This window comes from Electrophorus electricus, chromosome 9 (assembly GCF_041902795.1).
Source record: "Electrophorus electricus isolate QZ-2024a chromosome 9, ASM4190279v1, whole genome shotgun sequence".
Lineage (NCBI taxonomy): Eukaryota > Metazoa > Chordata > Actinopteri > Gymnotiformes > Gymnotidae > Electrophorus > Electrophorus electricus.
This window is the reverse complement of record NC_137505.1, coordinates 8,397,858-8,412,500: the sequence shown is the minus strand read 5'-3', so window position 1 is coordinate 8,412,500 and position 14,643 is coordinate 8,397,858. Positions and strand designations below refer to the sequence as shown.

The following is a 14,643-nucleotide window of genomic DNA, read 5'->3' as shown; positions in this document are numbered from 1 at the left end:
TTCCTGTGTTTGCATATCAAGTGCATTGTTTGGTTTTGGAAAATCCTGAAATGTGAGTGTTTAGAGCAGAGCGCTAGTAAAATGGATTAGCGGTCTGATTCTGGATTAGAGGTCTGATTCTGACTCAATCATCTTTTTTTGCAGATGGATGTGCAAAGATATTTCACACTACCTCTCATTTTCAGAGGGGACCAGCAGTCTGCTGCCATGGCAACAAGAAGAAGGGGAGTAATGTGTGTGTAACAGATTAGAAGCAGCTTCTGCAAATTGTGAACTATAGTTACTGAAATCAGAGCATAAGACAGTACAATGGCCTTGTAATAATATCTTACAACTAAAGCCAGTTAAGGTTCAGACCCGACTGCACCAAGATAATTCACATTAGTGTAGCATTGCTGGTAAACATACTAGTTACTAGTTGTCTATTGCCTAATAATAAGCTTCAATCAATTTGTAATGCCTAAAGTTTCAAAATTCGTACCAGGTCTGAATGCCATTTCATAGTAAAGGCCTCAACGGAAATGAACTTCCTGTTATTGCTTAAAGACTGACAGAGTGAAGTAAATCCCGCCAAATGGTGCAGCAAAAAGGTAAAGACTGTATAAGAAGGACCTGTGCAGAGCTGTGGCCTGGAGATCACGACCCCAGCGGAGGCCCTCTGTTCCCAGAGACCCTGCTGCTGAGGACAGAGAGGGATGATTAGCTACACAACACTTCTGCACACTTCAGTTATTCTGGGGGACTGGAGGCGGCATCATGTTTTCGCTGCATATGCTAACAGAGACGTGTGTGTTTGGGTGCGCTGTGCTGTGCGATATCCCTCTCAAACTCTTTGTTCCTGTAACTCATTCAAATGTCAATATCTTCTTTTTAAGCATCGGCAAACTTTAACATGCATGTATCTGATGGCTCATAGGGATGGAATCATAGCTGTGGGGTGTGGGGTGTGCTCTGTGCTGCAGAGCGTGCTCTGTGCTGTGGTGTGTGCTTTGTTTGTGTGTTACATTAGGGAACTAGACCCTGCAGGGCAATACATCTGCTAGTTAACCCCAACCCTTACCTGATCCCTAAGACTAACTCTAGCCCCTACCCTAACCCTAACCCCTAACCCTTACCTAATCCCTAAGACTAACTCTAGCCCCTACCCTAACCCCTAACCCTTACCTGATCCCTAAGACTAACTCTAGCCCCTACCCTAACCCCTAACCCTTACCTGATCCCTAAGACTAACTCTAGCCCCTACCTGATCCCTAAGACTAACTCTAGCCCCTACCCTAACCCTAACCCCAACCCTTACCTGAACCCTAAGACTAACTCTAGCCCCTACCCTAACCCTAACCTGCTCCCTAAGACTAACTCTAGCCCCTACCCTAACCCTAACCCCAACCCTTACCTGATCCCTAAGACTAACTCTAGCCCCTACCCTAACCCTTACCTGATCCCTAAGACTAACTCTAGCCCCTACCCTAACCCTTACCTGATCCCTAAGACTAACTCTAGCCCCTACCCTAACCCTAACCCTATTGCATCAACATTACACATGTTCTTCAAAATCTTCATCACAATACTGAAGTGTTTGATTTGTTTTACAATGTTAATTACTACATCGGCTTACAGGCACATTTCTATCATGAATACTGTCCAGTTCTACACAAGCAAATACTACCGTGAAATACAAACACTACTGTGTAATACAAACACTACCATGAAATACAAGTACTACTATGAAATATGGTTGTACACTACACAAGGCCAGATGGCCCAGTTGGTTAATGGACATCAGCAGCTTGTGCTCCACCATGTTTCACATTCTGCACCACCTTCACAGAACCACTGTATGTGGGCCTGAGTCCTGAATACAAGAAGTTATTTTTTAATTATTGTTAAAATGTATAAATTAGTAACCCCTCAATCTTTACCTGAAAGAAACTTAGAGGTTCTTCAGGACATGCATTTAACTTTGCCAGAGCATTGTCCTATCACATAACATCTGTCTTCAGCGCTCACTTCAGTTACTTACATTTATAGGAAGAGGTCATTTGTTTATTACAGAGTATGAGTTATGCGTCTCTGCCAGTCGGCTATACTTGCATGTTATCTTGGGTGTGACCTAATTCTCAAGACTTCTCAAACATTAGCTGAAGTAAACACATTAAACTATACCTGATTTATGGGGAGGTCTTGAGATTAGAATTCTTTACATGTTGTCAGTGTTTAAAATCACAGGTCAAGATTCTATCAGTATCAGTTTTTCCTTGAAACTGAAAAATTAAGATACTGAAAGATTAAATGAAGTGAATGTTACATTTAGATTATTTTAATCTGATTATCACAGGTAACCACATTATGTCCAGACGCTTCTAGGAACAGGTCTTCATATGACCATCACTGCAATTCAATATTTTCACACTAAAAAACTGTAAAACACTGATGTCACAGCACTGCTATTTCCTGTGAAGTTAGATATTAAGATATAAATTAGATATAAACAGTATTATGGTAAAACATGCACATGCACCTCACACAGAAACACTGGGTTTGAGTTACATGGTGTGTGCAGTGACATTTTTATTCACATAAGTTGTGAATTTTATTCTCTCAGGCCTTTTCATTTTCCCAACCTCCCAATACTGCTCATGTGTTATCATGTGAGTCTGAGGTCCACAAACACGCGAGGACGAGCTACACCTGAAGCGTTGCTAGTGCGAACACATCACTGGCAACATGCATGAAAACAACTGCTGACGGAGTGTTGGAGCTGTAAAAAGCAGCATGGGTCCTGCATTAACCACTGGTGGAAATGAACCATTTTATCCCATATGTGTGAACGCATTACTGCCTGTACAAAAACATTGGTGGCTGATGCCCAAACTTAACACTCCGGAAAAGAAACTCAAAATGGATTCAGCCTTTTTCAGTGACCTCTCCAGCTCAGTGGCCAGTAACTAGGGTTAACGAGCTTAGTCAATCAATTTAATCAAGCAGGTCAAATGAAACCAACCCATTTCATACTTTAAGCTTGTTCATAAACAACTCTAGCTGGATCCTTCTATAGCAGGCAGCAGTTTCTGCTTTGTTAGTGAGACAGCACCACCAGCACACAGCTGGACTATCATGGCTCCAAATTTCAGTAATCGTCAGTTTATGGCAGAGACAAAATGAGAAAGTACAGCCCAAACGCCTAGACACAGCGAGAGCAGGACTCCGGCTTCTCTCAGAGTTTGGCATGGAAATGCCTTCAGCCCAATCAAGACAGCCCACCGTAAACCTCCTACCCAACAGGCACTTGGAACTAACCCCCACAACTTATTCAGGAGCACCTAATAATCACCAACAGGCCCTCATGGTGCTTTTCTAGGGCAGTTGGACAGGAGCAGGCTGCCAGTATCAGTAGCACAGCTACACCACCAGGTCTGCACATTAGATTCTAGGTGCACCGGCCCAGCTGTAGTCCTCAATGGACCAGATGCTCTCAAAGCTTTAGCCAGAGATCTTCACCAGTAAGAGCACACTGCAATTACTTCTTGAATTGCAACCCCAGATAAACAGAGGGCCCCCAAATGACAGCCCTTTTGTTGAAGCCAGTGAAGCCCAAACAAAGACAGACTCACATCATAGGTTTCTTTTATTTGCATATCAAAACATGGAAAATCCAAAGACTACCTTACAAAAAAAAATTTAGCTGAAAATGCATGACTTGAAAGCCTTGAATTGATGGACATCAGGCCAGAGTGAACAAGGAGGTCCTAGTGTCACACAAACTCTTGGTCCCGCCCCTCCACTGGTGGAAGTGAAACTCCCTTCACACAATTTGTCCTTCCTTCGAACAAACCATCCTGGCCACCTTTTGCATTGTTCTTTTATTTTTCAAGAAAAGAAGAAAACCCAAAAACCAAAAGGGTGAACGGAGGATGGATACATTAGGCTGTGGAGTCATTTTTGTTTTGTCACAATGCAAATTTGGGTCAACTAATTCATTTCCCACATTAGGTTACAGCTATAAGGTGAAAGGCAATTTGGAATGTGCAGTGCATAGATGAGTCTTGCAGGTCTTCATGATGAGCCTGCCTGTTTCTCCTGTTCAATGGCTGAAAATTAAAGTTACAACATTAATACAGTATTGTACACACATGCTAGTTAGAGCTCTAGGGCCTTGTGCACCTGACTCAACAAGCCCAAGAGGGCATTAAAACGAGAAGCCTTACTCTCTTTTGAGGGCAGTGGATTTTTCTCCTGAGTTTCCGTCTTCTTCAGCTTGCTTTTGTCAAAGCTGGTGACTTCTTCCAGGTTGGGTTTGTCAGACATGTTTGCAGTTGGTCTAAAGTGACAGACATGTTCAGTAACGGAACCCGCTTTGCGCTACTTCACACTATACGAATCAACTCGAGCCGACGGGTAATTTATAATCCCACAATGAAGGTTTAGAAGCATCTTGACCGAGCCAACGAGACAAGAACGTAATGCCCCGCTTAACTTGCAGCTATGCCTATATTTATGAAAATCTAATGAAATGTTAGAGCTGTTGAACAACCAAAATTACGCAGCATCAATGTGGCGCCGACCACCGCCCTACAAACACACGAACATCTCACCATGCGCCCGGGCGGCGTTTAAGGGGATCAACACGGCTGGAATATTTCAAACACTACATCAAGCTTTACGAACTGCTGGACTGCAAAATTTCTCCGACACGCCTACGAACACAGACGTAGAGTCCATCGCCTGCGCCACACTGAGCAAGTGACGGAATTATTATTATTATTATTATTTTTTTTTTTTTTTTTTTACAAACTCCATTTAGCACGTAGTTTGTCGCGTTTGCTTAAAACTCAGCCACAACACTTCACAAACGCAGCGCTACTTCAGAGGCATTAAGAAAAACCCAAGCACAGTTAAACTGCGTAAATCACACTTTCGCAATACAAAGGCCTGCATTAACACATGCACGCTGCGGAACCGAAGCGCTTCACACGTACCAGAGCTCGTGGACCGCGGCGTAAGTCAAACTGTGCAGGAGCGTCGGCGCTGTGCGGGCACGCGGCGCAGACGCAGCATATATAGTCCTCCGTATGCAAATTAAACCCGTGACGTCACGGCCTGCTTTATCGAAAAGGCCTTTTAAGTGAAAACTGGGAAAAGGAAAAAAAAAAAAAAAAAGTGAAAAAAGCTTTAATTCCTGGAACGTGGACGTAAATTAAATGCGATCCCTTGTAATGTTTTAGCAACAAAAGCGCACCACGTCATCATGGCACGATGCCGTGGCCCACACCCGTCCAACCGTCTGGACGTTAGACGGGGTGACAGCGACACCTTGCGGTCATTGTTGATATTGGGACTTGGTTTGTGTTTGTACAGTACTTGGAAACACACTGTAAGCTATATACAGAGAACTTTCCCACAGTGCAACGGGAACCACCGTTGATAAGTTCCCGTTATTCCATGGAGAAGCGCTTTGTGGCATTTTCATATTGTTATATTATTACATCTAATTTCAAATAATTTAGCAGTTAACATTAAAACTGCCCTTCCTGAGGTGCTACATAACATCTCATAACACTATTTCCCTACTTATGGTAATACTGGGAGAAATGAAATACTCTGGTCCCATTGTCTTAGCCTGTGTGTATGTGTAAATAGAACACCACTAGTGTGTGATACAGGGGTGTGTATTTGTATGTGAGAGGTGACACACACACACACACACACACACACACACACACACGCACACACACACACACACACACAGAGAGAGAGAGAGAGAGAGAGAGAGAGAGAGAGAGAGAGAGTGTGTATGTATAAATAGAACACTAGTGTGTGATACAGGGGTGTGTAGATGTATGTGTGTGTGAGAGAGAGAGAGAGAGAGAGAGAGAGAGAGAGATTGTGTGTGTGTGTGAGAGAGAGAGGCAGAGAGAGATAGAGAGATATGACATAAAAGTGAGTTCATTTAATCATTTAATCCAGAGCATGTACAGTGCATTAAAATTATAGTTCCTTTGATATTCTCACATCAATTAATCATTTTAAAGGACAAATTGAATTAACATTACAGCTATTGAATACTGTCGGGATTTTGATTATACTAGTGAAAATGTCATTGAAAAGTAAATAACATAGAATCTCATGTGATCCTACAGCTATAACTCAGAAGCTATTATGAATGACTAAATCACTAGGTGAAGTAATGTAATTTACACTCTACTTGTCCTGGTCTTTCCTGGAGTTTTGGACTCAGCTATAGTATTTGTGGTGATTGTCCACTGGAGTATTCATACTGAGCATCAGGAGCTTCCTAGCAGCCTGGGAGTACCCATCAGCTCAGTCCACCTCCACTTTTTTTCTGGTGGTGAAGTACCTGGAGTAGATCTTGTTGTACATGACTCTGTTCTCCATGTGGATGGCATTGCGCAGGTTCTGCCAGAACCAGGGCTCGGCGGCTGGTGTGTGCGGCCACTCCAGCACGCTGTGACCACACAGACGCTTACGTAGCCTCAGGAAGTGTGAGCGTGGCAACGAGGGCTCCAACAGCAGCAAGACGATTACGTCTTCACTCTCATCCAGCAGCCGCTGGTGCGCCAGGTACACAGCCATCTTGAAGGCACCGCTGGTGACGTAGGCACGCGTGAGCACGAAGACGGTCTTGCGGCTTTGCTGGATGCTCTGTGCCATGCTCTCCAGCACGGGGCAGCCAGGCACCCAGTCTCGCTCCTCCAGACACACGGGCAGCAGGCGCTCGCCTCGCTCCTCAAGCTGCACACGCAGCTGGTTCAGGACCCAGTCAGACACCAGCGGGTCTTTGGTGTCGTAGGTGATAAAGGCGTCGTAAACACTCTCTGCAGAGCTCAACTGCTGGTAGCCTTTGAGCTTCGCCTTTAAGTAGTAGAACACATATGACGCGTCCCAGTAGAACATGTGCATCACCGTAGCTACAAAGGTGACACAGAAGATGAACGAAGTGGAAAAGAAATAGGCAAGAAATGCAACTTCAGCGTCGATGCATTCTTTTATGTCGAAGAATATGACTCCTATTCCTCTGACTTGCTGAGGTGTATTACACTTCACTGACGTGGCCAGTCTGGGGATCTTCACATCACTGTCACGAATCCAAAGGATGAAGTCCAAAATATCACACGTGCATCGGAAGGGGTTCTTGTGAAGGCACAAATTGCGCAGGTGGTTTTCTTGCTTGGATGAGAAGGTGGACTGATTGATGGATTCAAGTCTGTTGTAACTGAGGTCCAGCCAGTGGAGATTCACAGTGCAATTAAGAAATCCACTAGACAGCCATGAGATTTTGTTATGGCTGAGGTCTAGATATCGCAGGGAAGGGGCGCTATCACTCAGATTGTTGGATATGTACAACAAATAGTTGTGGCTAAGAATTAGTTCTTCAAGTTGTTTGAGGTTTCTTATCAGAGTCCAGTTGAAATTTACAAGATCATTGTGAGTTAATCTCAGTGTTTTAATTTTGACAGGCAAGTAATTGTATACTCTGTTTGGGATTTTGCCAATGTGGTTGTATGATATATCAAGATATGTCAGATTTGTTAAGTACTGGAAAAGTTTATCATAACTTCTGTCTTTCTCTCTCCATAACATTCCTAGATTATTATGCTGGAACTGCAGTTCATTGAGGGAATCACTGTGCATCTGTTTAGTGGTCAAGGTAAATATACTATTGGAACTCATATTGAGGACTCTCAAATTAGGCAAATTCTTTAAAAAATCCAGATTATGGGTCACTCCAGATACAGTGAAATAGTGTGGGTTAAAGCTGAGGTCTAGCACCTCGAGCTTCTGTAATTCTTTAAAGGCATTATAATAGGCCAAATCGATTTTGTTAAAGGACAAGTCTAAATATTTCAGGTGTGGCAGTGATGTGAACTCAGATCCATTTGGAGCTGCTGCAAAGCCATTTCGGGACAGATTTAGGCAAGAAATATTCTTATATCCTTCAAACTGCTCTGGGGAAATGAAGAAAAGGTTATTTCTACTCAAGTCCAACACACGGCCAGCAGTATAGCACTCACGTTTGACCAGCATTTTGGAGACCTCAAAAGATTGTTCCCTTTGAGTACCAGACCCTGATAATCTGGGCAGGGAGGAAGGTGATTTTACAGTGTTTCCTGGATTTCTAACTTCAGAGGTAGTTAGAGGATAGAGACGGTTTTCTGAAAGATACAGCAGTTTAAGATAAGAAAATTTTCTAAATACATTGGATTTGGCACGCACAATAAAATTTACCCCTAAATTTAGCACAGACAGATTTTGTAATTTATACAAAGGTGCCAGAGTACAATTGTCAATTTCTTTGAAAACCAAACCTTGAATGTGCAGTGTCCTAAGAGAGGTCAAATTTGCAAAACTGGGTGCTAGTCTCACAGTGTCAGGATAAGACCTAAGAGCATAATTAAAGGAGAGATCAAGCATTTTCAGAAGTGGAAGATTACTCAAAAATCCTCCATGCTCAATGGCTTCACTCAAAAAATTATAAGAAAGAAAAAGTTTACGGAGATTCAAAAGGTTCTTGAACCAAGCTGACCTCATGTAGTAAATGGAATTCCCAGCCAGGTGCAACAATTCAAGGTGTTTAAGGGAATCAAAAGCTCGGTCATGAATCTCGATGGAGCGATTTGGACACGGCGTGCAGGGGTAAGGGGCGTTGTGACAGCGTGGACAATTACCCTGGAGTTTAAGGATTATCAGATCATGAAGCTCTTTGAAATCATCCTCCCCAATGTGTGCTATGCTATTTGAAGCCAGGTCAAGTGTTCGTATGGAGACAGGCAAGTGCCTGGGAACATGGCTTAGGTTATTGTATGACAAAGTCAGACTGGTTAAATTAGTAAAGACTAACAAACTTCCATTTTCAATCTTAAAAACTTTCAAACAAGAATTCCAGTAATAGCAGTTTCTGGACAAATAAAGATGTGTTAATTTTGTCACCTGTGAGAAGCTGGAAGTACTTAGTGAGAGGATTTTGTTTTCTATCAGTCTCAGTTGTTTCAGGGAGTTTGGAAGTTGGTCAGGTATAGACCTCAGACCAACTCCATTTAACTGCAACCTCTGTAGATTTGTCAAATTTGCAAAAACCCCTGGAGTGATGTTCACCTCATGATGTTGGTTCAGCCAGTTGAGATTGAGATCAGTCAGCTTTTGTAAGTCTTTCAGTGAGTCGGTTTTCAGGTTTCTGATTTTATTCTCAGAGAGGTCAAGACTGGTGGCATTCTTGAAAACCAGGGGAACCTCTCTCAGTCCTCGGCCATGGCAGTTAAAGACAACTTTCTGGACAGTGGTGTTCTCGTGGACATCACAGGGATGTGTCCTCAACAACTTTTCATTCAGTTTGCATGAAGCTGGACTGATCAGAAACGCCACCATCAACCAGCATGATATCCTAAGCCAGTATGTACTAGAATTCTGTAAGAGTATGCATTAGAGAACAATTGAACTATGTACTTGTCAAAATAAATACATAGAAAATGTAAACTCCATTTGAGTATATAAAATACAATGATCTGAGCAAAAGCAGTAAAATAATCTACTTCCTCTCTATCATCTGAAAAGAGATGTTGCTTTAGACATAAAAACCTACTACTTCACATCTTAGTGTCTAATCAGACCGTGTGAAAATTATATACAATCTTCTCTAACATACAGCACACGCATTCATACATATAACTCCATGTAAAGAACTGACATAACCCATCAAATAAAAGTCACTTTAAACAACACTTTCTTACCATATTAGCGATATTCCATGGAACTCACACGAGCACACAAATGTAGGCAGTTTCACAGAGTGGCTCTGTGAAGAGGGAAGTTTTGGTTTTTTTCACTGTCACTTTTGATCCTCTTGTGTGTGTATATATGGCCACTGAGGGTTTTTTAAGCACCTGGCAATTCACATGCTAATATATAAAGTTTTGTTTCCCTTATGAATTCCCATCAATCAGAAAACATAACTGCCTGGTTTATCTGGACAAATCAATCGATTTTCAGGGTGTTTTCACTGCTTAAACAGTCATTAGAGAGCTCTGACAGTCACTATTGTTTTATTTTTGCACATTAGGGTGTTAGTGTTTGAGAGGAAGTGGTGTTGACTCACTTCCTTTTTATGGACTTTGTCACATGAAACTACAAATCGATTTCACAGTCTGAATTTATCAGTTTAACACCATTCTTCTTCTGTTTCAGAAATGAAATAAACATAACAAAGATAACTTTGTACCCATTGTCATTGCATTGTGTGTACATCATATTAGTTAAAAAAATTGAACATTGGAGACCAGAAAATGTTTGAAATCACCTTTACGTAATGACACTCATTATACACCAAATCCAATCTACACATGATTCTCAGTGTCAGATCTTTCAGCATAACTGGAAACATATTTTAAAACAGTTCAATGCCTTTATTATACAGATGAGAGAAAGTTCAAGATGTGCTCAGTTAGGAATCATGTTATTTTTTCAAGAAATAAAACAATATTAAAATAATGAAAATAATACTATTAAGAGAGAGAAATGGAATGAAAAATGTTGGTATTCTTATATCTTATAAACAGACTTCCTTGGAAAGCTTCACTGTCAATAACGGGGACATTTGGGGAAATCTCTACACACTGTACAACAAAAAAAGCTGATATCCTTACAGAGATTACAGAGACTCCCGGAATAGTTTGTTGTAGTGCTGCTGACTTTCTGTTGCCATTACATTCCTGAGACAGAACCAGAAATATCGCTGTGCTTGAGGATTCTGTGGCCATTCCAGAACCGAGCGTTTATAAAGACGCTTTCTGAGTCTCAAATATTTAGAGTAGCACGAGGAAAATTTCTCCAGGAAAATCAGGATGATAACATCATTTTTTTCATCCATGAGCCTCTGGTGAGCCAGGTAGAAGGCTGTCTTGAAGTGTCCGCTCCGGATGAAGTGTCCAGTAAGGACAAAGACCGTGCGCTGGCTGAGTTGTATGCTCTGGGAGAGGTTCTCGACGAGGGCGCAACCAGGGACCCAGTCACGATCCTGCAGACAGAGCTGGAGCCGTGGCTCTCCGACATCCTCCAGCTGCACGCGGAGCTCCTGCAGGACCCAGTTGCTCGTGGCTGCGTCAGCTGTGTCATAGACTATGAAGGCATCGTAGGCCGTGCCTTCTGAGAGCAGGCGCCGATAGCCCTTGAGTTTGGCAAGGCAGAAGTGGTAGATGTACCACATGTCCCAGAGGAAGAGGTGACTTGAGATGGCCAGCATGAGAGTACTCAGGATCACGGAGGTCGTCACAATACTTAGGATGATGGACAATGAGCTGTGCTGGCAAGCCTGAATGTTCAGGAAAATCACACTCTGTCCCCGCTGATTGCCTGGCGAAGCACAGTTCACATCAGTGGCTAGCCGGGGAATGTTGACGGACGTGCGATTGATCCACCTGACAAACCATGTTGCATTGCAAGAGCACACAAATCTGTTGTTGTTTAAGAGGAGAGATTGCAGCTTGTTTATGACATTCTCTGGGAAGCTTGACTCTTCAATGTACCTGATTTGATTAAAGCTCAGATCCAGGTTTTTCAGACTAAATGCATCTTGGAGAAAATTAGGACTAAGTTTTGCAATTGCATTATTGTGCAGGACCAGTGTCACAATAGAATCAGAACAGCTGGCAAGCTTTGCAGGCACAGTCGATATGAGGTTACCACTAATGTCTAAAAACTCCAATTTTTTAAGAAATTTAAGACCCTCCCAGTTAAATGATTTCAGTTTGTTGTTTGTAATGTTTAATTGTGTAAGTGTTTCTGGCATGCCTTGGAATACTTGTTTGGGAATGAAGTTTAGATTGTTATGAGAAATGTCAAGAGACTTTAAGACCATTAAGTTTTTGAAGTAGTTGACATATCTTGTATCTCCATCTCTCCAAAGCATATCAAGACGGTTGCCCTTAAACTCCAAATGCTCCAGAGAGACACTCTTCATCTCTGTGTTAGTGGATGTCGATATTTGATTATGGTTCATTATTAACTTGGTCAGTTTCGTAAGATTCTTGGTAAAATTTAGCATGTGGGTTAAACCTTCAGCTTCAAAGTAATGGTTGTTGTGACTGATGTCTAGAATAACTAAATTACTTAGTTCCTGAAAAGCTGAGGAGAACATCAGATCAAGCCGATTATGGGAGAAGTCGAGATACTGCAGATTCTTGAGATGAACAAATTCAGAGCCATTTAAGGCTTGGCTCATAGCATTTCCTGATAGATTTAAACACCTGAGTTCATTAAGGTTTAAGAATCTGGAATGTAAAAAAAAAATGTTATTTCTGCTAATATCCAAAGTTTTTCCAAATGAACTACATTCAGAGTTGAAAGGACTCAAAGTTCCAAGTTCCTTATCTTTATTTTTGCAGCTGCGTGCATATTCGTCATATCTGAAATAGTGAATCTCTCTCACTTCTCCACTTTGGTACTGGATGCCTCGTGACATTGGGGAAGTGCTCTCCTCTCTGGAAGAACCACATGCTAAAGTCACTGCAGGTGCAGATTCATCCTCTGAAGGAGATGAAATTTTGTTGTCTGATAAGTTGATGAAATGGAAACCTTTTAGTTTTGTAAGGATGCTTAAGTTAGTTATTTTTATGAAATTTGTGCCAAGATCAATCATCTCCAGATTATCCAAAAAGGTCAAAGGGTGAAGGTCTTGCTGTGTCAGCTCTTGAAACACAAAGCCTCTGATTCTCAGGATCTTAAGGTACTTAAGTGATGAGAAGGTCTGAGAAAGGTTTAGTGAGGAAGGATACCTCTGGAGCTCGTAATTAAAAGAGAGATCTAGTTCTTCTAGAAAAGGCACTGAAAGGGGAAAGGTCGTGTGTGTTACTTCTTTTGCCAAAAAATTACTTGAGAGGTCTAACACCTGAAGTTCTCTGCAGCCTTGGAACCACTGTGGCAGCACTGAAGTGAGAGAGTTACTGTGGAGTCGCAGAACTTTTAATTTTGTCAAATTCTGGAAGGAACTTTCATGAATCTGCAGTGGTGCATTATTAGGACAGGGAACGCATGGAAAAGGTGCATTGTAACAGCGAGGACAGTTCCCACTCAAATCAAGGATCTCTAATTCATTCAAGTTCTGAAAATTATTCCCTATAACCTTTTGTATATTATTATTGTACAAGTACAGTTCCTTAAGACTTGATGGTAGCCTTGACGGTACATCAGTCAAATTGTTTGACTTAAGTGAGAGCAACGTCAGTTTATTAAGATGAAAAAAAGCATCCTTCTCAACATAATATGATCTGTTGCAGGGGTTTCGGAAGTAACAGTTTTGGCCAAGGTACAGATACTCTATGTTAGTGAGCTCTGTGAGATTTTCCTTCAGAATTGAGGAAATGCTATTGACCTCAAGACTAAGAAGCACAACATTTGGTGGAAGTCCTTTAGGTATGCTGGAGAGCTGATTTCCATCCAGGTAAAGAGACTTCAAATTCTTGAGTTCCCAAAAGCTTCCATTATCAAGCATCACACTTTGAGTGCACATACGATCCTTTGGGCCAACTTTGATAGGTACACAGTTGCATCGCATATCAATCTCAGTGATATTGTTCAGGCCTTGGAAAGAAGTGTTTTGGATGTAAGGAATGTGGTTGATTGTGAGGGTCAGGTTAGTGGCATTCGTGGGAATTCCAGTCGGAATCTTGGTCAGAGCTCTGCTGCTGCAGTCCACCATGACCTCCATTCCATTGCCAGCTAAGGAGACATCACACGGCAGACTTTTGGGGTACCACTCAGCCGCTGACCACACAGTTTGGCGGAAAAGCACAAGGCCAGTGATTAAAACAAATATCCTCCCTGCCATCTAAGAGATGGGAACAATTTCTGTATTAATCACAACGTGATAATGATTTTTTAATCTGTCATCTCACGAGTACATAGAACTTACTTAGAACTTCCTATGAGTTACGCACTTCTGAGGTACCTGGCAGAATCCTCACTGGTAAATAAACAGACACATATAAAAACTGTAGGCATCAGTTCACCACTGCAGGTGTTAATTCACTGCTGGGCAATTTGCTCTGTAGACTGGGATAATCTAGCTAATCTATTACAGTTGAGAGAATCTATTACAGTTGAGAGAAAATTTGAATATCTTAAGATCAAATAAATAGAGAGAATGCTACTCACCATCTTCTGTACTGGGCTCCGGAGTCAAATTCAAAAGATTGTTTTACGTTTTCCAAACCATGGAAAATGAAATTTTGCAATCTGTAATATAGGAGTTCAGAGACACGTTTCTGACCGGACAGAGCAGAGGTTGTTGTGCCCGTTACACATTGCGTTCATGACCATGAAGACACACAACTCTAAACACAACTGAGAGTGGGTATATTTAACTTGTATAAGTTCCTCATTATTTAACCATCTAGATGCAAATTCAGTACCAGTTCAGATGGATGAATCCTACAGAGAGCTTTTCCATAAAATTCTAAAATTCAGTGATAAATCTAAAATTCAGTGATAAGTAACATTCAGTAATGGGACACTTATTTTAGTATCATTTTAGTGAAATAAACAAACAAATAACACCAAATAACCTACCCCAGGTATCCATCCTCAGTGGATACACATCTAAAACACCTTATTAATTAAACATTGCTATATTATGCT

General features: G+C 41.7%; 3 protein-coding genes across 7 annotated transcripts; all 3 read right to left on the bottom strand.

Moving 5' to 3' along the window:
- Window positions 1-3,607: 3,607 nt before the first annotated feature.
- tmsb4x (thymosin beta 4 X-linked) lies at window positions 3,608-5,126 on the bottom strand. The gene is made up of 3 exons (XM_027028246.3): window positions 4,977-5,126; window positions 4,206-4,318; window positions 3,608-4,088 (listed from the first exon to the last, which is right to left on the bottom strand). The coding sequence occupies exons 2-3, from the start codon at window positions 4,303-4,305 to the stop codon at window positions 4,054-4,056; spliced, it is 135 nt and encodes a 44-aa protein (XP_026884047.1). The 5' UTR covers window positions 4,306-4,318; window positions 4,977-5,126; the 3' UTR covers window positions 3,608-4,053.
- An 816-nt stretch (window positions 5,127-5,942) lies between these two features.
- Window positions 5,943-9,828, bottom strand: tlr8a (toll-like receptor 8a). Of its 5 annotated transcripts, XM_027028225.3 has the most exons (4): window positions 9,744-9,828; window positions 8,543-9,420; window positions 8,325-8,398; window positions 5,943-8,171 (listed from the first exon to the last, which is right to left on the bottom strand). In XM_027028225.3, exons 1-4 carry the CDS (start codon window positions 9,744-9,746, stop codon window positions 6,319-6,321), a joined length of 2,808 nt encoding a protein of 935 aa, XP_026884026.2. In that variant the 5' UTR covers window positions 9,747-9,828; the 3' UTR covers window positions 5,943-6,318. The 5 variants fall into 5 exon arrangements, with proteins under 5 accessions (XP_026884026.2, XP_026884023.2, XP_026884022.2 ...); XM_027028222.3 differs by having other exon boundaries at window positions 8,325-9,420; XM_027028221.3 differs by having other exon boundaries at window positions 5,943-8,398.
- Window positions 9,829-10,334: 506 nt separating this feature from the next.
- Window positions 10,335-14,290, bottom strand: LOC113588862 (toll-like receptor 7). Its single transcript, XM_027028240.3, has 2 exons — window positions 14,161-14,290; window positions 10,335-13,834 (listed from the first exon to the last, which is right to left on the bottom strand). Exons 1-2 carry the CDS (start codon window positions 14,161-14,163, stop codon window positions 10,661-10,663), a joined length of 3,177 nt encoding a protein of 1,058 aa, XP_026884041.2. The 5' UTR covers window positions 14,164-14,290; the 3' UTR covers window positions 10,335-10,660.
- Window positions 14,291-14,643: the final 353 nt, after the last annotated feature.

Coding starts and splice junctions, on each gene's coding strand:
- tmsb4x (XM_027028246.3), bottom strand. CDS start 4,305: ATGTCTGACAAACCCAACCTGGAAGAAGTCACCAGCTTTGACAAAAGC. Junction 4,089..4,205: donor TCCACTGCCCTCAAAAGAGA/GTAAGGCTTCTC, acceptor TTTAATTTTCAG/CCATTGAACAGGAGAAACAG.